Here is a 21184-nt window from a genome sequence, read left to right as displayed (position 1 = left end):
CCTGATGCGGCCCGGCTTCACCCAGAACCTAGCTCCGGTGGCCCCCAGGTAAATTGAGTCTGAGACCCCAGCAGTAGATCATCAAATGTCTTTGACAGACATTTATAGTTGGTGGTAGCCATCTTGAAGACATAGTCATGTGACACCCCCCCCCCTCTCTCTCCCACACTGAGCTGTGGAAATAAAATCCCTCTTTCCATCCTCACAGGCAAGTGAGACGCTCGGAGTGCCACGGTGGGTTCAGCCTCACCCCCCCCCCCCTTCTCGTCTGCAGTGCTGACGCATATACCGCTTGTGCATCAATCAGCAGCCTCCATGTTGGCATAAACGTTACCAGTATCAGAACCGTTTTACCCTAAAAATCACATTCCTTTAAACATGCTCACGTTGATCGGGGAGTGAAAACATTCAAAATAGTTCCTTGTGTGCTTGCGTGCTACAAATGAGAGACTACAGTTTCCGCCATCTTCTTTGGGTTGTGTATTACCTAACCGTTGCCTCTGTAAGCGCTAGCGAGGGGCTTATGTGTAACATATTGCTGCACCGGGTGAGACTCTTCACATGCATGAATTAACCGTACATGTTGTATCTTTCATGAATATTTAGCTTCTTGATGTATTTTTCAGTAATGGTCAGCATCGGGATGCAGCTGGTGTGTTGCTGAAGGGGGGGGGGGGATTAATGAGACAATTATGTATAGCAGAGGACCCCTGCTAACAACAATGCAGCCGCATTTGCTGTGGCTTTTTTGCTTCGGTTGTGGAACTCATGTGTGATGTAGCGGCCAGTATCTCTCCGTTTTCTCATCAGAGCTCCGCCAGGCTTGGTAAAAGTTGCAGTTTTGCAATGCATGCTTCGCTTGCACGCTTTTTCCAGTTTAGCTACATGACGCGGAAGGACGGAAGAGCGACAGAAAAACAAGCAGAGCTGATTCAGATCAGGGCTCGGGCTGCAAAGATAGACGCCAAGGACAGGGAAGCTGGAGCACAGAGGGGGAGGAGGAAAGATGTCGGAAAAAAAGGCTCTGCTTCTGACCGTCGCCGACCGTCATAGACCGAAACATATTTTTTTTGTCTTGCTGTCGCTTTTCTAAAATACGTTTTTAGTGGTATAGAAAAGTTAGAGTGCGTTGATTTGAGCCGTTTTCTCTGACTTGCTAAGGTATGTTTTGCATGGTTACATTTGCTTTGTTTAAGACTATATGCCGCCATCTCTTGGTTTGTGCTGTTTTTTATATAATAGTATATCTATTTTTTTATATAATAGTATATCTATATATATATATATATAATATAATATATCGGGAAAAAAAATCTTATGGCTGTTTCAACCCAGTTAGTTGAGTTCAAATTTCCCGCTCAGTATTTAGTATTAAAAATATGCATACATATCAGGAAAATATTTCTAATCTTTTAATCATTAAAATGTGAAGGTGAAAGCTGTAATTTCTTATCACATGCTGTGTGATAAGAAATTCCCTTTGGGTGGCATAACTGCTGCGGACAAAGTAACCGCTCCAAAGGAAGCGTCAACGTGAGACAAAGATGGCATTGTTTTGCAGTCTGCTGTTCTCGTGAAAACTACCGACGATATAAAATAGAAAAAAAAAACAGATAACATGTGTAATGTCGCTTGCCGTACAGCTCCATCCCAATAAATACTGCGCAATAGCAGGTTGCTATGACAACATAGGCCCGTCGGAGAAAGAAGGCAAGGAGGGCAGTTGCATTTTCAGCAACATGAGAAGTGTGGCGGCCATGTTATATTTCTCGTACTACTACCTGACCTCTTTGAAATTGAATCGTAATGTGCAGATGATGATGATGATGATAATGTCCAAGATAAACATAAAAAACAAAAAATATTAAATGGACGGTCTCAGAGAAGCCTTTCATCCTTTCATGTTGTTGTTGTTGTTATGATGGGCTAGACTACATTCAATGATAATTATCATTAGATGCTAAACTTTGCCAAATTGCTATCATTTGAACATGCATCAGATTCCAGTTGAGTGCATCCCATAATCAGTTCACAGTTCCACATGTCCAAAAGGAGTAGGAAGAAGCAAAGCTTATTAAATCCTACCCCTCCATCTGGTACTTTTACAATCAGTAACTGTTACATTTGTTCACTTCCTGCTTTCCTAATATAATTTAAGGGTTTTTTAAAGGAATTCTTATATTAATTAATATTATATTACAATTTTAATATTAGGCTGCACGGTGGACGAGTGGTCACAGCTTGGAGACCCGAGTTCAATCTCACCCTCAGCCATCTCTGTGTGGAGTTTGCATGTTCTCCCCGTGCATGCGTGGGTTTTCTCCGGGTACTCCGGTTTCCTCCCACATTCCAAAAACATGCTAGGTTAATTAGCGACTCCAAATTGTCCATAGGTATGAATGTGAGTGTGAATGGTTGTTTGTCTAAATGTTCTCTGTGATTGGCTGGCCACCAATCCAGGGTGTACCCCGCCTCTTGCCCGAAGACAGCTGGGATAGGCTCCAGCACCCCCTGCGACCCTCATGAAGATAAGCGGTAGAAAATGAATGAATGAATATTTATATTATATTATAGTAGCGGTGCGTTCGAATGTTAGGCAGCTGCATACAGACCCTTTAACGGTCAATATGTAAATCTCAGCAATATAAATGTACATAAATTGTAGGAAACAAGTGTTCTCTAGTATTGAAATACTAGCTAATACTAGCTCACAGTCATAAATGTGTTCCCTGCAGACTTGGGATAAAATTAGCGATAACATTGTGTCCGACATTGTGACACTGATCACATTCATTGCTGAGGAGAAACTGCAGGAAAAAAAAAACAGTGTACGTGAGAGACTTAGTGAGACATGCTAAATGATTCAGTGTGACTCAGACCACAGTGCCGCTTGATATGAGTAGGCCCAACTTCATGCAAAACACCTTCATGCCGTAAGGTGCAGCGACTTTCAAAGTGACAGTGAATGGACTGTAACTTCCTGTGTGTCTTCATGCAAATTCACTATTTCTACTTTGCAATCATTTGTAGTACTTTCAGTATTTTCTCTTACTGTCACAGTACTGTCCTGGACTGGTTTATTTATTTTTTTATCATTGGCATTAGGAAAAACTAAGCAAGGTTCCATATCAAGTAGAAAAGGTTGAAAGTATTATAAAAGCAGGATAGTGTGTGGCCCAATACACCAGCCAATGATGAATGTCAGCTGAATGTCGACCCAGTGGATTAGTGGTTTATGTGTCAGGACATTACTGCCATCTAGTGTTGTGATACTATAAGAGCTTCATTGTTTTATTGGGCATTTTTCTAAAGTTGCTGTTCCAATGTCATTTTTATTTCTGTCATGTATTCCACTAATGTGAATTATTTGTTTTTTTGTGTGTGTTTTTAGATGGCCACGATGTCTGACTGCAATTAGAACCTGATGGATAGTCTTCACCCTCACACCGTGCTCAGCAAGCTCAACGAGCAGCGCTCACAAGGCCTTTTTTGTGACGTGATTATTGTGGTGGAGGATGTGAAGTTCCGCGCTCACAAGAACATCCTGGCGGCTTGCAGTAGCTACTTCAAGAATGCTCTGACGACTGAGACGTGGAGTTCTAACCATCAGGTGTTGGAACTGATGGACCTTAAGTCGGAGGTTTTTGCCTGTGTCCTGAACTTCATCTATTCCTCAAAAGTGACATCAGCTTGTGCCGACAGCAACGGGGAACTTGTAGCAGCAGGGAAAAAACTCGGTATTTCATTTTTAGCAAAGCTTTCAGAGCAAGAAAGGCAGGATAAAACTCAAAATGTACCAGAATCTGTTCGAGTCGCAAACCGGAGCACAACCGCGGTGCGTAAACACGCACAGGAAGAAGCCACCAGGCTCGAGGAGATCGACGGTGCCAGAGGACCACGAATCACCAACGCTTTCTCTATCACCGAGGTGTGTCCCGGGAACAATCCATTCACCCCCGTGGAAGAAGGAAGGCAGTCGCCAGATGAGGGGCAACTCCCTGCAAGTTGCCCGACATCCTCCAGCAGCAACGGGAGCAACGAAACCAGCCACACCTTCTCGGAGCATTCGTACGCTCTTAATCAAGTAACTGAAGAAAAGAGTCAGACCGGTCAATGGGCGCCTAAGTCAGGAACATTGGAGTCCAAGCAACCGACTTACAACAACACGGGCCCACTCAAAAAACGCCACAGGCTCCACGGTACTTTTCGCAATATACTTCCGACACAAAGCGAAGAACCACACGCAGAAAAAACAAATCCTTTAACGTCAACATTATCTGAGGGTGCAGCTTTCGGGTCTCCGCTCGACAAAAACAAGCCTAAAAGCGCCGTGGTTCCTTTGGCTAACGGTCACGCGCACATGGACTCAAACCCTCGGACTCTTTCCCCTCCCACGGAAGACAGCATCTCAATCTACGGATGCGAGCAATGTCCAGAGATTTTCACAAACGAAGCTCTCCTCGCCGTTCACTCCGAAGTACATAAAAAGTGTCCGGTTAGTCATTTGTTTTGCAAGTTTTGCGACAAAAAATTCATACACCTCAAGCGGTTACGCAACCACGAGCAGAACTGTGCGAAGTCTGTGAGAGGGAAAACCGAACAAGAATGCAGTGACATCGCTGTCACAGAAGTGGACCTCCGTTCAGGTAGCGTATTGAGGGAGAATATCAGGACGAATCTTTTTTCTGTCGACAAGCCCACAACCGGGAATCTTCTTCCCGATCAATTAGATCCTCCGAAGGCTGAAAATGTAAAAAGGCCAAATAACGGTCAAAGGAGATACAACTGCAGTGTGTGTAAACGTGTGTATGTAACACTTTCCAGTCTGAAGCGGCATGAGAATGTACATTCCTGGCAGAGGGCTTATCCCTGTCATTATTGTAATAAAGTATTTGCACTGGCAGAGTATCGAACCAAGCATGAAATCTGGCACACGGGCGAACGCCGCTACCAATGTATTTTCTGCCTGGAAACATTCATGACGTATTACATTTTAAAAAACCATCAGAAGTCTTTTCATGGAATCGATCCGACACTTGCCATTAAGCGAAAATCTGCCAACGGTGGTCTGAAAGCCAGTGTCTATCCAATCAAACTATACCGGCTTCTGCCGATGAAGTTCAGGAAAAGGCAATACAAGACATACAGTCAAACATATTCAGAAGGTGACGACGGAGATTATCAAGCTCCGCTGGAGAGCAATCCTCTCAGTCCTCAGTTGGAAGCTAGCAGCCATCCCGACGGCGTTCCGTTGCCTTTAACATTCATGGCAACGACAACAACGGTAGCACCTTTCATGCCTCGAATCAGTGTCGACAAGCCCTGTGAAACAAATATTCACTCCACTTTGTACCAGAATTATCACCAGAAAGATACTGAGCATGAAGGTTCACCCTTGAGGAAATTTGACAGCGTAGTCCCTTTGCAACCAGATCCCGAGACATCCCCGACGGATAATAACCCTATTGACGTAATCAACTCACATCACATCGGTCAAAATGTGACATTCCTAAAGTCACTGAATACAGTTGATAAGCTCAGCGAATTATCCGCGTCTGCAAAAAGTGTCGAGAAAATGACTAATGAAATGTTGCAGTCAAGTACCGAGAAGTCGAGACTCGATCGGACACCGGGAGCCAAGACTCAAACCTACATCGCCAAACCTGTATGCCCGGGTCCATCCGCAGATGGCGACGCAGTTCCGCTCTGCCAGATAACGGTCAAAATCGGCGACGAAGCCATCATTCGCCGCAGAATCAAGGGATCCAAGCTCTTCCCACGAAGGAAACGGAAGATAAGAGAACTGGAGGAAGTGGAGAGCGATAGCCGAGTCCATTCAACGGGGGACAATTTTGAGAGCCCCAGGTTGCGCCTCAGACCGGATCTTACCGGTATAATATCTGAGACATATGATGATGCCAATGAGTGTGACGTGGCTGACAAGCCTTGGCGTCCGTACTATTCTTACAAATCGAAAAAGAAGCGAAAGAAGCTGAGGTTCAAACACGGGCAAGCTTTGTTTCACCATTACAATGATTCAGTTAGAACCGATACCAGTGTCGACGAGGACCGATTGGACGGTGTCTTAGGCGGGAGTGGAGATGTGAAACGCTTTCACAGAAGTTCCAGCCCAAGGACAACGTACAACTGTGACATTTGTGACAGCTCTTTTATCACCGAGACCGGTTTAAGAGCACACGTTATCGGTTCCCATCCGTATTTCTGTCGTACTTGCGGTAAACAAGGTCCCCCCGGGGAGACACCCGGTGGCAACGACTACATCTGCAACATCTGTATGGAAAACGGCTCCTGCTTTGATAATTCACCCCGTAGCCCCATCCCGGAGAAGAAGTTCCGCTGCTCGTTCTGTCCTCAGCGGTTTCTCTACCTCGCTACCAAGAGAAGCCACGAAAAGAAACACCAGGATTCAAATGAAGAAGGTTACCCCATTCGACCGTGTTCGGAGTATTCAGACAACCCGAGTGAGGACAACAACCAAAACTGCATCAAAACAGAAGAGGATGACAATCAAGAAAGTTCTCACATAAAATACGAAGAAAAAGGACATTTCCCTATAATAAAAACCAAAACCGAGGACACAACTGAGTTAATAGCTTTGACACATCAGGACATGACGTACACCCACATTAAACGTTCTTTATCATCCCACACTGAGCCGATGTTCACTTTGACACCTTCAAAAATGAAACATAAAATGAAAAAACATTCTTTGCATCGAGGCTCAAAACAGGGACCCCAAAGGAAAGACGCTGATAGGACATCTTGGAAGCAAAAAGTCTGAACGATCATGAGAAGTCCTTCAAAGGAAGAATGCCTCAGACTCTAAAGGCGACTACATTTCTGCACACAAGACCGAGAAACGGGTGTGGAAAATGGACCCTGAAATCCTTTAAGTAGGTGGAAGAGATAGTGAATGCCACCAAAGTTTGACCTGCTTTAAGAAGACTAAAATGTTGTCTTCGTAGCAGGACTTTCTTAAAAAAAAAAAAAAAAAAAAAAAAAACGCTCTAAAAATAAAGATCTAATGTCTGCTGGAATGTTATTCTATACTGAACTGACCAGACTGGGTGACTTTTCTAATTTATAGATGTTTTGAAGACCTTTCTCACAGACACAGACTGTATTTTATTGTCTATGCATTGCTTAGCAAAGCAGATTGCCGGCTGGAAGATCAAGACAAGGACATTTTCACAAAGTATTCCCAGAAGTGAGATGTATTTTCTAATAACGGTATGCATTTAACAGTTGATGGCAAGATCTTAAAATGTACATTTGGGGTAGACTCACGTTTCCTGGTTATCCCATTCCATATAATTAATCGGACTTGGTATGTTGCACTTTATATTCTCATGCACTTCTGTTACAAAAAAATAAAAATAACATTATGTAGTATTTTATGTTTTAAATGTAATCCTGGTTTTGAACACAACGCAATTAAAGTTCCTACTTTGTTGTGTTTGATATACACAGGCTGTATAAACCATGTCAAATAATTGAAATAAATATTAATATACTAAAGAGTTACATCTTGTTTGTTATATATCGAATAACGCATGCACACACACACACATACATATACATATATATATGGGCGGCACGGCGGTCGAGTGGTTAGCGCACAGACCTCACAGCTAGGAGACCAGGGTTCAATTCCACCCTCAGCCATCTCTTTGTGGAGTTTGCATGTTCTCCCCGTGCATGCGTGGGTTTTCTCCGGGTACTCCGGTTTCCTCCCACATTCCAAAAAAAACATGCTAGGTTAATTAGCGACTCCAAATTGTCCATAGGTATGAATGTGAGTGTGAATGGTTGTTTGTCTATATGTGCCCTGTGATTGGCAGGCCACCAGTCCAGGATGTACCCCGCCTCTCGCCCCAAGACAGGTGGGATAGGCTCCAGCACCACCTGCGACCCTCGTGAGGATAAGCGGTAAAAAATGAATGAATGAATTCAGAGTGACTCAATTGCATTTTTTGTATACTGACAGTCCAGTGCTAGGATGTACCCCGCCTCTCGCCCCAAGACAGGTGGGATAGGCTCCAGCATCCCCCGCGACCCTCCTGAGGAAAAGCGGTAGAAAATGAATGTATTATTATTATTAGAACTCGGGGCTGCACGGCGGTCGAGTGGTTAGCACACAGACCTCACAGCTAGGAGACCAGGGTTCAATTCCACCCTCAGCCATCTCTGTGTGGAGTTTGCATGTTCTCCCCGTGCATGCGTGGGTTTTCTCCGGGTACTCCGGTTTCCTCCCACATTCCAAAAAAAAAACATGCTAGGTTAATTAGCGACTCCAAATTGTCCATAGGTATGAATGTGAGTGTGAATGGTTGTTTGTCTATATGTGCCCTGTGATTGGCAGGCCACCAGTCCAGGATGTACCCCGCCTCTCGCCCCAAGACAGGTGGGATAGGCTCCAGCACCACCTGCAACCCTCATGAGGATAAGCAGTAAAAAATTAATGAATGAATTCAGAGTGACTCAATTGCATTTTTTGTATACTGACATCTGTTTAGCTCAGTTTTTGTCGCCATTATCTTGATGTTCTGTCTTTCTCCAACTTTTTATTGACCTTTGTGGCGGTTGTGATTGCAGCCAAGAGTGAGGTTAACCCAGGGAGACAATCCGAGAAATTCTGCTCTTTGTGGCTAGCCAAAACGGTACCTCGGGTTGTATTGTCGATTAATTGTTGCTTGCTACCATTAAAGAGTATATTTAACCACTTTGCAAATGAACGTAATACTCACTTCATGTGTCAAGTATGACTGCTTTTCAACTGTTGCTGTAGTCGATGTAAACGAAGAGACCAGCAAACTCCTACGATGATGATCCGGGCTCCAAACGTGATGAAGCAGCGTGTTTTTAGGGATCCTGACGTAACGCGGCAGTGGGGCTGTCTCTCCCACTCTGCCTGCCTGCCTGCATTCATAAACGGATATGATAAAGCGGCGCTGAATACACTCGGGCAGCGACAACAAGTCAGCGCTCAACCATGGCGGAAGAAGACGACGCGAAGATTCGGATTCTACAGAGCCTGCGTGGTAAAATATGTAAGTTGGACCGGAATGGCTGATATTTTTCGCTCTCGAGCCGAGCGCGAGGCCGAGAGGGAATGCCCGGGAGGGGCGCGGCGTGCTCGGCGTGCTCGGGCGGCAGAGGCAGCCTCATTCTCACGGGCTTGCCGCGCCGGCTTGGTGTTCAACGTCAAGTTAGCGTAGCGAGCTAGCCGCGGCTACTTAGCTTTTCATTCATGAAGCGCCTTCGCAATTGAGCTTGTTGGAGCCGCGGCAGCTGTTCAAATAGCGTATTCGAACATGGAACTTGGCCTCTGCTGTTCACTTCATACCCGCTTTCCTGGCAAAATTACACGAGTGGGGAAAACAGACTAGCAACTGTCACCCACCATAACTATCCGGTACTTATTAACCTTACCAATGCATGCGTTTGCTTTAGTTGCTAGCATTAGCACTTCTTTATTATTGACACAAGTCACTCAAACTGAGGATTTGTGAGTTCAAACACCTTATTAATGACCGCTCGCCACTTTCCAAAATAGTATTTAAAAATCACTGCATTCGATATTTGCTAATAGTTTGTACACCACAAACAATTAATATAACCATGCCCCACAACACTACTCATTTAAATGTTTTTTTTAAATAGTTAAGCTAAACAAGTGTGTCAGTTTCACTACTATGAATTAATGAGTTAAGCAGAACAAAATAGAGGAACTATACAAACATGTAACTCACTTTGCAATCTTATGAAACTCCATTCTTCCACATAGACCCTTTGTTCATTTTCTTCTTCCCTACACAATTCTTTAGCGATTAATCATCTGTAATAGTGTGTTTCGGGTTGGTCATTATGCTTTTATATGCAGTGCATTGAGCACGACACATTCAGGGACCAGGTGCTGTGCAAAATAACAACATGACATGATCGTGTTTTGGTTTACTTTTTATTCCCACCAAGTCATTCAATCCAAGCTTTACATTACCTGTTTTCTTATCGATCGTCCCGAAACTTAAACCGTTACTACGTTGTCAAATGACTTTTTTTTTAATTAATTACCTATCTGTGCTGAAGGACCGATTTAGGGAACCATTTATGTCCCTTTTAGTCCAGATCTGACTCGTGAAGGTGTTGGTGGTGTTATTCATTCATGTGTCGAGTGTGTTGCAAAAAAAAATGTCCTGCAATCTGTGTCTGCATGCATAAAAGTAAAAATGCGTGCAGATAAGTGGGTGTTGTAAAGCTCTGTTGCCAACACTGCTGGTTTTACTGAGGAAGTCTGTGTTTCGTGATTCTAACCACATTTAAGCCTCCGAGTCAACTATCTATAAAGGTCTGACCACCTACCTATCTATCTATCCGATTCGATTTTTCTTTTTTATGATTTACAATTTATTTAATTGTCAACAACACAGAAGTGTCTTGTTTATCGCTGTGGTGGCACAGAACCGGGGAAGTTTAATACGACCAAATGCGTCAAGTATTTGAAGCAGTGTTACACGGGAAACTCCCGACGGGACGACAAAAAAATCAATCACAGAAAAGATGATCGGGTCCGTGTCGGTGGTGAGTAAAGTCAGGTCGCTATATTATTCCTCGCTGCCGCTATGTTGTTGATTAATTAAACGATACCATGCATGAAGAAGTTTTTCTGTGATTATAGTTATCTGTTTGATAGCAAACTTTTTAGTAAGTAATAAGTCATAAAAGTATATATGATTTGTGCTGATATCAGATTGATGTGAGCCAATATTCAATATAATATTGCAATATTATTGCATTATTATTGGACTTAATGGGAAAGTTGATATCGGGACATCCATAGTAAATAAGCCATTTAAGACAAAAATAAGATCTGCACTTGTGTGTGTTAGTATAAATGTGTTCCCCAGGAAGCGACGGCGGGCGTTCAGAGTTGAGTTTCAGCTCTGATTGTGGAACCACCACAAAAGTAGTGTTTTTATTTGGGATTATTGTGAGATAAATGAATCGCGAAATAAATGCCTGATGTTCCAGCGGTCATGTCTGATACTTGGGTGTCGCGCTGAACGTTACAATAACACGACTGACAACTAGAGGTTTAAGCTACTCTTCGCTGGAGTTAAAAACAAATAAAACTAGTAATAAAATAAGTTAATTTGCAGCACGAGATGGTGATGATGTGCTTCTTAATGTGATGCAGGTGAAGCTAAAAACCTGGGTCCAGTCTCAGGTCCAAACCGACAAAGGGATCTTTGTACCTTTTGCACCATCACTTTGGATCAGGAGGAGGTGTTCCGTACCAAGATGTTTGACAAAAGCGTCAGGTAAGCAGGTTCAATTCTTTGGATGCTGGGAGATGAAACATGAAAGAGATCTGTAGCCAGCAAACAAAAAAATATAACACCATGAGCGACACTTAGTATTGGTATACAGTACACCAAAAAAAATTGATAACAATATTGTACATTTTTGTTTGGCAAAAAATAAAATAACTGGCGTAGAAAAGCAGTCTCAGCGATCAGCCTTTTTGTATTCATCCTGTTGTTATGAATGCTAATACTGACTAATGTTTGAATGTTGGCACCCTCTAAGGCAGGGGTCTCAAACACGCGGGCCAAATGTGGCCCGCAGGACACTAGTTTGAGGCCTTCGCCTTGATATGAAAGTTTAATTTAATTTATATGGATGCTGTATGTTATCATGTACTCAGAAAAAAATATTACGTTTGATTAATGTTCATGTTAAAGGTTAAATAACTGTTAATAGTTATCCTCCCTATCTGTGTGGAAGTGGTAAGTTTTTGGCTATTTAACTTTAAAGGAAATAAGTTGAAGGCTACCGTTTAGGTCGCTAGCTCTCTAGTTTGCGAGTTAGCATGTGTCTCAAGACCCTGCAGTTGCGCAATATGTTGTAAATAAAAAGAGTATAAATGTGACTATAGTCGTGTTTTGTCATGTCTACAGGGCTCTAATAATGCTTTGTTCATTTTAATCTGAAAAAAATAATTTGTCTACCCAACAAGTATTTGCCGTTTTATTATTATTATTATATTTATTTATTTATTACTGGTTGATTGATTTTGTTTATTCTTGATTTGTTTATTTATTTTTCATCTTATTTTGTGCAGAAATATAAAAATTAAGATATTTGACAACAGTGAAATGTTTTATCAGAGCTTTTCTTGTAGAAAATTGGAACCAAAGCGAAGTTTAAAAAAAAATATATATTTTTTTTTTTGGAAAACCTGATGCGGCCCAGTCTCACCCAGACCCGAGCTCCAGTGGCCCCCAAGTAAATTGAGTTTGAGACCCCTGCTCTAAGGCTTAGAGGCCAAGTGTTTGAATACGGCCCGCCCGTTCTTTCCAAAGTATTTAATTTAAACTTGACATACAACCTGGCATCATGGCTTGAGCCAACCTTGAGGAAAAGCGGTAGAAAATGAATGAATGAATGAATGAACATAACACGTAATGATCTGTCTATTGACAGTCAAGAGTTTTGTCACACAAACCAGACTCTTGTGCAATCATACGCAATATCACGTAGTACCAAGACTGACCAGTGGGATGCAACATTGTGCCACAAGGCACTCGGACTGCCAGAAAATCGAAAGAAGAAGCTAGCTGGTAGCTTACATGAGTTGCAGTGACAATTTCTTGTCACACAGTCCGGAGATCGGGAAGATCCGGCTTCAAATTTCTGTTTAGACATCTACATCGGTTTCCTCCCACATTCCAAAAATATACATGTAAAATTAATTGGAGACATCAAATTGTCCATAGGTATGAATGTGAGTGTGAATGGTTGTTTGTCTATATGTGCCCTGTGATCGGCTGGTGACCAGTCCAGGGTGTACCCCGCCTCTCGCCCGAAGACAGCTGGGATAGTAAGTGAGAGTAAGCGACATAGAAAAAGAATGGATGGATGAAATTGATTGTGAATTTTTTTTCTAAATATTGACATAGTCTATGTAATGTTTATAATGCTCTCATCTTCACAAAAGAGTCCCAAAAAGATGTTGGAACTTCTCCTGTGCAGTGTTTGTAACAACATGGTCCATGGTTCTCTAGGTATTTTACATCGTTTTTTTTTTGTTTGTTTTTTTTCTCCTCTGCTGATCTCTGCGCTGCTTAAAAGAATTTTACACTCTCTGAGGAAGTGTGTCCTCCCACGCTCTCCCTTGTATTTCTATCTCCACAACCTCTACCACTGTTAAAGCAGTTAATATTCACTCATAAGAGTCCCTCTGTGTATTTTAGTTATTACTTCACCGTCCCTATTGTATACGTACCGTTGGTCAAATGCTGCGCTTGTACTTGCATTTCCTGTTTAGGGGACGAGCGTATGACAACATAGGGGATGTTCTGGTAGGATTATGGATAATACCTGCGTACAGAATGTTAGGGTGTGACATGGACACATGTTGTGATGTTGAGTGGGACATGTGAAGGTCTGCATCGATGACTGTGGAACATGCAAATATAAATAATATCATTTTAGATAAACCACAGTGAAGTGTGACTGAGTTCCAGTGTTTTTATGTACAAAGCACTCGTCCAATGTTGGTAGGGTTTTGGTTTTTCTGCTCTTTCATTTGAATCGTTTAAAAATTGGTTTGAAACAGCAACCGTTGAGTGTGTTTGGGACAGGTGGCCCGTCTGCAGCCAGCATGTACGCAACCTTGTGCTAAACCAACAGTCAGCAATGTCACATCAAGCTGTCTTGGTTGTGAGGTAGTTATGTTGGCAGGATAAAATGACACTGATGCTTGGATTTCAGCTTCACAGGGAAGTCGGTCATATTTTTCCAGTGAAAAGATCCATCTTCATGATTTATTATGGAATTTTATTTTATTACTTTTATGTTATCGGCAGAATTCTATGTTTTTATAGAAATGTTTTTATATTCAAATGTCAAAACAACAAACAAATTTGCTGACAAGGCTTCAAAAAGGCGTTCAAAATGCACAAATGTTCAATAGACGGTCAGTTACAAGGATAACAAGTAACAAGGATGTGTTGAGTCGGACTGTAATGGTACGGTCAATATCGTGCCAATATGTTTTTTTTTTTTTGCTTGAATGAAAATAAAATCCCCAAATTTTCTTTTTATTATTTATCATTATTTCTAAATGAAAACTCACATTTTTTGCAGGTAATTTATTTTACAAACTACTTGTTTGACCAAACCAGACATCATACATCCTCTTGGAAAGCAAGTTCTAATATTCATTCATTCATTCATTTTCTACCGCTTATCCTCATGAGGGTCGCGGGGGGTGCTGGAGCCTATCCCAGCTGTCTTCAGGCGAGAGGCGGGGTACACCCTGGACTGGTGGCCAGCCAATCACAGGGCACATATAGACAAACAACCATTCACACTCACATTCATACCTATGGACAATTTGGAGTCACCAATTATTTAACCTAGCATGTTTTTGGAATGTGGGAGGAAACCGGAGTACCCGGAGAAAACCCACACATGCACGGGGAGAACATGCAAACTCCACACAGAGATGGCCGAGGTTGGAATTGAACCCTGGTCTCCTAGCTGTGAGGTCTGCGTGCTAACCACACAAGCGCCGTGCAGCCCCGAGTTCTAACATTAAAATAATAATAATACATAATAAGAAAAAAAGTAATAAAAAATAGAGTTAAGTAAAAACATTAAAATACAATATCCATACATTAATTCAGAGCTAAAACAAGGCTAAAAGCGGCTAACAGAGACTAATAGAGAACAGGCTGAATAGGTGTAAGATATGCTAACACAATGGTTATTCAGCTGCACAAAAAATAAACATGAACAGAAAAGGTGTCCAGTGTTTATGTAACATAAACAGTTTTTTCATTTATAAGTCGCTCTGGAGTATAAGTCGCAGGAACAGCCAACCTATGAAAAAAAAGTGTGACTTATATTCCGGAAAATACTAAATAGTAATTAGATCAGCGAGGTCAGGCACAATGCTCATATGTATTACTCTTCAGGTATCTGCTCATTTTAATTAAACACATTTCTGTATTGCATATTTCTAACAAAATGTATGTGTTTTATTTACAGCCCGTTCTATGGGGAGGACTTCTACTTTGAGATACCTCGGCCTTTTCAGTGTTTATCATTCTATGTTTATGCCAAGAGCGTTTTCCAAAGGGATTTGCCAGTTGGTAAGTCACAATATGTTCCCAGTGTAGTTTAGTGGGGTTGCACTGACATGTGTGTTTTTTTGTTTTTTTTTTATCTTTTCAGGCAAGGTGTCCATCAGAAAGGATGACTTATGTAAATATAAAGGGAAGGAGCACTGGTTTAACCTTCAGCCAGTAGATCCTAACTCAGAGGTCCAGGTAAATGAAAAGGAGTAGAAAGTACATGTTTGTGATCAGTTTGCTTTTGGACCGTGATTGTAAAATGTTGTTTTTATTTAAGGAGGGAACTATTGATAATAACCTCCCCTCATCGCAGTCTCAGTACGCATTCTCTCAGTTAGTGTGCATCACCGCAAACATAACAAGCAGGAAGTCACTCGCTCGCAAACATTTTCAGTGTGGTTGAATTTCTCTGTCCAAACTTATATTTTTTTGTTGCTTGTGACCGCCCACCATATTTGTTTTGTATCGAGTCGTGCATGTGTCTTAGTTCCTGTAGTTATTATGACACCGATTAGTGGACTGTTTTGTTTTCATCTTTGATAATAAGACCATTGTTCTGGTTTGTATGGTATAAAAGCGACTACCAACAAATCAAGTTACTTTATCGGGTATTGTTGCAGAGTTTTCTGGTATTTGGGGACTTAAAAGTGAAAGCACGTATTCTACAGTTTCTGTTCTCGCTGAGCATCAGCATCAGCACCGCCCCGCACCAAAACGGTCACAAGCTTCGGCACTTGGCAATCATCGTGTCTGAAAATGTGTCAGAAGAAGGTTGTGTGATAAATGAAACTAGATAAAAGTTGGAGCCTGGAAGTAAGTCCTGGTGTAATTATTACTGGCTACACTTTAAGACAGGGGTCTCAAACACGCGGCCCTTGGGCCAAATGTGGCCCGCAGGACACTAGTTTGAGGCCCCCGCCTTGATATGAAAGTTTGATGTTAGTGCGGCCCGCGCAAGTTTGATATGGATGCTGTATGGTATCATGTACCCAGAAAAAATTATTACGTTTGGTTAATGTTCATGTTAAAGGTCAAATAACTGTTAATAGTTATCCTCCCTATCCGTGTGGAAGTGGTAAGTTTTTGGCTATTTAAGTTGAAAGGAAATAACTTGAAGGCTACCGTTTAGGTCGCTAGCTCTCTAGTTTGCGAGTTAGCATGTGTTTCAAGACCCTGCAGTTGCGCAATATGTTGTAAATAAAAAGAGTATAAATGTGACTATAGTCGTGTTTTGTCATGTCTACAGGGCTCTAATAATGCTTTGTTCATTTTAATCTGAAAAAAATAATTTGTCTACCCACCAACTATATGTGGTTTCTTAAGTTTTTATTATTATTATTATATTTATTCATTTATTACTGATTGATTGATTTTCTTTATTCTTGATTTGTTTATTTATTTTTCATCTTATTTTGTGTAGAAAAATAAAAAGTAATATATTTGAGAACAGTGGAATGTTTTATTAGAGCTTTTCTTGTAGAAAATTGGAACTAAAGCAAAGTTTTTTTTTTATTTTTTTGTTTTTAATAAATGCGTTTTTTTTTTTTTGAAAACCTGATGTGGCCCAGTCTCACCCAGACCCGAGCTCCAGTGGCCCCCAAGTAAATTGAGTTTGAGACCCCTGCTTTAAAAGATAAAATATTCAAATTATTTATTTTTTGATGAAGTGATGGCTAACTTAAAATTAACAAACCAAGACTCGAATTTATTTGCTTATTTGTTTTTTTTTAAACAAAATTAAATTTATTTATCTCTCCTAAAGGTTATTTTATTTTCCTACAGCATTTGTTAGAACATCATCCTAAAAAATATCATCTGATGACATCATCTTGTGACTCATGTGACCAGCCAATAGCTACCTTTCTTACTGAGGAGTTGTCAACAGTGGTCTGCACTGTACTGCTGTTGCTAACGCGTTGACTGTAAATGCCATTAGCCCACGCAATACTATTCTGGGTATGTGCTGCTTCACTGATTCACTCCCATGTAGACACTTTAAACTGTAAAGGTACATCAGTAAGTGATGGAGGTGTTATAATGACTCCTCTTGTTTGGTTTGTCAGGCATGAAGCCTGCGTGTCATGTTTGCTCAGATCCAAGCATGTCTGCTGTGATAAAAGGAAATGGTGTGGCAAACACACTTTCACTTTTAACTAACTATAATACGGTACGGGTGTTAATTTGTGTCTGCTGTAGGCTTGTTTGATGTCATGCGTGGTACTTTTACATTATATAGGCTTTGAGATAGATCTTGCATTAAAAAGAGCTCTTGGTAAAGGTAGCCCATTGCTGAATTTGCAGAGACAGGGTGCATGTGTGTGGGCGTCATGTTTGTCTCTTTCTCTCTCTCTCTCTCTCTTTATTTCGCTCTCTCTTTCTCTCTCTCTGTCTCTCACTTTGCAACTTGTTCTCTCGCTCTCTGGCACTTCCGAAAGCCTTCACCACATCCGATCCTTGTGAGTGATGACAAAATAGACAGCTGCTGTGGCTCTTATCGCACATGCAGTACCTCCGTGAACCTTAAACGGCATGACATGAAACACGAGGTTGTGCTGTGACACAGGAAAAAAACAAGGAATATAATAGAAAACACTAACAAATATTTATGATATACACCAGGGGTCTCAAACTCAATTTACTTGGGGGCCACTGGAGCTAGGGTCTGGGTGAGACTGGGCCGCATCAGGTTTTCCAAAAAAAAAAAAACATTTATTAAAAACAAAAAAATTAAAAAAACTTTGCTTTGGTTCCAATTTTCTACAAGAAAAGCTCTGATAAAACATTTTCTAAAATATGTTCTCAAATATCTTACTTTTTATTTTTCTACACAAAATAAGATGAAAAATAAAGAAACAAATCAAGAATAAAGAAAATCAATCAATCAGTAATAAATAAATAAATATAATAATAATAATAATAAAACGGCAAATAATAAAAACTTAAGAAACCACATATAGTTGGTGGGTAGACAAATGATTTTTTTCAGATTAAAATGAACAAAGCATTATTAGAGCCCTGTAGACATGACAAAACACGACTATAGTCACATTTATACTCTTTTTATTTACAACATATTGCGCAACTGCAACTGTCTTGAGACACATGCTAACTCGGAAACTAGAGAGCTAGCGACCTAAACGGTAGCCTTCAAGTTATTTCCTTTAAACTTAAATAGCCAAAAACTTACCACTTCCACACGGATAGGGAGGATAACTATTAACAGTTATTTAACCTTTAACATGAACATTAATCAAACGTAGTAATTTTTTCTGGGTACATGATACCATACAGCATCCATATCAAACTAGTGTCCCGCGTGTTTGAGACCCCTGATATATGTACACTATATGTTTGTGTGTGAGTATATAATAATATTTTATAATTTTATAATATTATAATAATCATAAGTTTTTAAAGCAAGCTTATTAATTATGGAAGTGGATACAGGTTTAGCAAGCGCGACAACCGCGCGTCAGGTCATCGACTTCAATACCACAACTATGAGTTCTTTTCACTGATCTAGCACGAAATCATTAGCTCAGCAATTTAACATTTCATTGAGCCACACCTTGTGCTCTTGTCTTAACAGGGTAAGGTTCATCTGGAGATGAGACTTAACGAGGTCATCACAGAGAATGGCTCAGTGGGTCAGCACTTACTCGTGCGGTGAGTATTTATTCTTCTGTCACCATTCAAGTAGGCTCTCAGTCAAAATATTCTTCATTCCTGTGTCCTCACTGTGTTTTTTTTCCAATACTTTTTATGCACAGCAAATTTTGTTGTGTTTTAATATACAGTATAATGACTAAACATTTGATTTATGCAGTAGCACTAATTGCAAAAATTGTAACATGGTAGGACAGTCTGCTGAAACAGTCACTAAAGTGAGTAACTGTCAAACCTCAACAGCTCATGCATATTGTTGCACCCGCCATTCATAATCGGAGAGCAGTGCGATGAGGAGGAAGTGACGGTGACTGAGCAGGAAGCCTGCAAGCACTGTGATTTTCTGTTGCTGTCATTCTGTGTCATTCAAACTTTTTTTTTTTTTTTTTTTTCCCAAAGAAGGGTCTCATATCATTCCCATGTAAACACTGAAAGACCCAGCTTCTAAAATGGAGGATGTTTTAAATACTACGGCTGTCACAGTTCACAAGACGATACACGAGACAAATTGTAATATTACTTACAGTGCTAAAATATAAAAAGTGTGTGATAATATTGCCATCAACTAATTTAAATTCTGCTATGTTACTTTCTTCTGCGCTCTGTGTGTATACTAGCGTCCCCGCCTCAAACCACCAAGACCAAGACACTGTATGACCGATATGCTGTTGTTCTATGGAAGAAACGCATCAAGGTGCTGAAACCGATGCACAGAGTGAACTCTCTTCCTGCCTGTTTGGAGGCAAGAGACGAGGAATCCAATCTACTTTATTTATATAGCACATTTTATAAACAGTTTCCAAAGTGCTGCACAGACTAGTAAAATAAAAAGTAAACATAAAATACAATAAATAAAGGTACAAATTCAATGTAATCCAAAACTAAAAGATCAAATAAGAAATAAAATAGTAAAATAGATATTAAAATATTAAAAACAAGACGCAAAGTAATAAAAGTATAAAAATAAAACTAATTAAAATAAAAAGATAGAACTAAAACACAGGACCATACGACTAAAGCCAGAGAATAAACATGGGTTTTAAGACAAGACTTAAAGCAGGGGTCTCAAACTCAATTTACTTGGGGGCCACTGGAGCTCGGGTCTTGGTGAGACTGGGCCGCATCAGGTTTTACAAAAAAAAAACGCATTTATTAAAAACAAAAATATTTTAAAAAATTCCAATTTTCTACAAGAAAAGCTCTGATAAAACATTCCACTGTTGTCAAATATCTTACTTTTTATTTTTCTACACAAAATAAGATGAAAAATAAATAAACAAATCAAGAATAAAGAAAATCAATCAATCAGTAATAAATAAATAATAAAAACTTAAGAAACCACATATAGTTGGTGGGTAGACAAATTATTTTTTTCAGATTAACATGAACAAAGCCTTATAGAGCCTTGTAGACATGACAAAACACGACTATAGTCACATTTATACTTTTTTTTTTATTTACAACATATTGCGCAACTGCAGGGTCTTGAGACACATGCTAACTCACAAACTAGAGAGCTAGCGACCTAAACGGTAGCCTTCAAGTTATTTCCTTTAAACTAAATAGCCAAAAACTTACCATTTCCACACGGATAGGGAGGATAACTATTAACAGTTATTTAACCTTTAACATGAACATTAATCAAACGTAATAAATTTTTCTGGGTACATGATACCATACAGCATCCATATCAAACTTGCGCGGGCCGCACTAACATTAAACTTTCATATCAAGGCGGGGGCCTCAAACTAGTGTCCTGCGGGCCACATTTGGCCCGCGGGCCGCGTGTTTGCGACCCCTGACTTAAAGCTGGAGACACGTGACTGTCATAACTCAAATTGTCAAATATGCATATGGTAAAACGTCTGTACACAGAACTATTCAAAAAAGGCATAAAAGTGAAAGAAAAGCTTGTCATTTGCACAAATATGCAAGCCATGCTGGCAGATGAAGCGAGATGATCATTGCAGAGTCGTGGTGGTGGTGTGGTTGATTATGAAGTAAACTAAGGAGACCAGCGGGAATATTGTCATGACACCTAAGACGATTGTGCACAAACATCCTGACATTCTCTCTTGCTTGTCTTCTAAAGGTCTGACTCCCGTTATCACTCCCTGGTGACCCTCGCTTAGCAGCCACATCCTGTTTAGGGTTCCTACAGTGTCTGTTTGTTTTTACCTGAAACACCTTTGATAGAAGTCACAGTCCCTTTGCAACACAAGCCATTCATAGGGGCAAAGCAACACTTTTAATTGGTGTCTACTCTAATACATCAGTGCAATGTATTTTTATATATATATATATATATATATAAATTTCACATTCTGAGTACCACTTTACAACAGCGGTATCCT

The 21184-nt window shown here is 40.5% G+C and overlaps 2 protein-coding genes across 3 annotated transcripts in view; both read left to right on the top strand.

Annotated features, from left to right (window-relative positions):
* The first annotated feature begins 794 nt into the window (after positions 1-794).
* zbtb38 (zinc finger and BTB domain containing 38) lies at positions 795-7541 on the top strand. Its single transcript, XM_078793002.1, is given in 4 exon segments — positions 795-1161; positions 3392-6781; positions 6784-6823; positions 6826-7541. Coding segments are annotated over 3 exon segments (3486 nt in total). The 5' UTR covers positions 795-1161; positions 3392-3424; the 3' UTR covers positions 6915-7541.
* A 1165-nt stretch (positions 7542-8706) lies between these two features.
* rasa2 (RAS p21 protein activator 2) overlaps positions 8707-21184 on the top strand; it is a 28075-nt gene continuing 15597 nt past the window's right edge. Inside the window, exons 1-5 of one of the 2 annotated variants that reach the window (XM_058080961.2) lie at positions 8707-9071; positions 11219-11342; positions 15079-15182; positions 15265-15359; positions 18754-18830. In XM_058080961.2, coding sequence (XP_057936944.2) covers positions 9014-9071; positions 11219-11342; positions 15079-15182; positions 15265-15359; positions 18754-18830 — 458 coding nt within the window. In that variant the 5' untranslated portion in view covers positions 8707-9013. Of the gene's footprint in view, positions 9072-9205; positions 9437-11218; positions 11343-15078; positions 15183-15264; positions 15360-18753; positions 18831-21184 lie in introns of those variants that run through there. The other variant, XM_058080962.2, reaches the window with a different exon arrangement.

Source organism: Doryrhamphus excisus, linkage group LG8, assembly GCF_037039965.1.
Source record: "Doryrhamphus excisus strain RoL-2023G ecotype Guam linkage group LG8, RoL_Dexc_Guam_v1.1, whole genome shotgun sequence".
NCBI lineage: Eukaryota > Metazoa > Chordata > Actinopteri > Syngnathiformes > Syngnathidae > Doryrhamphus > Doryrhamphus excisus.
Note: the sequence above shows the minus strand (reverse complement) of the source record. Positions and strands in the feature narration are given on the sequence as shown.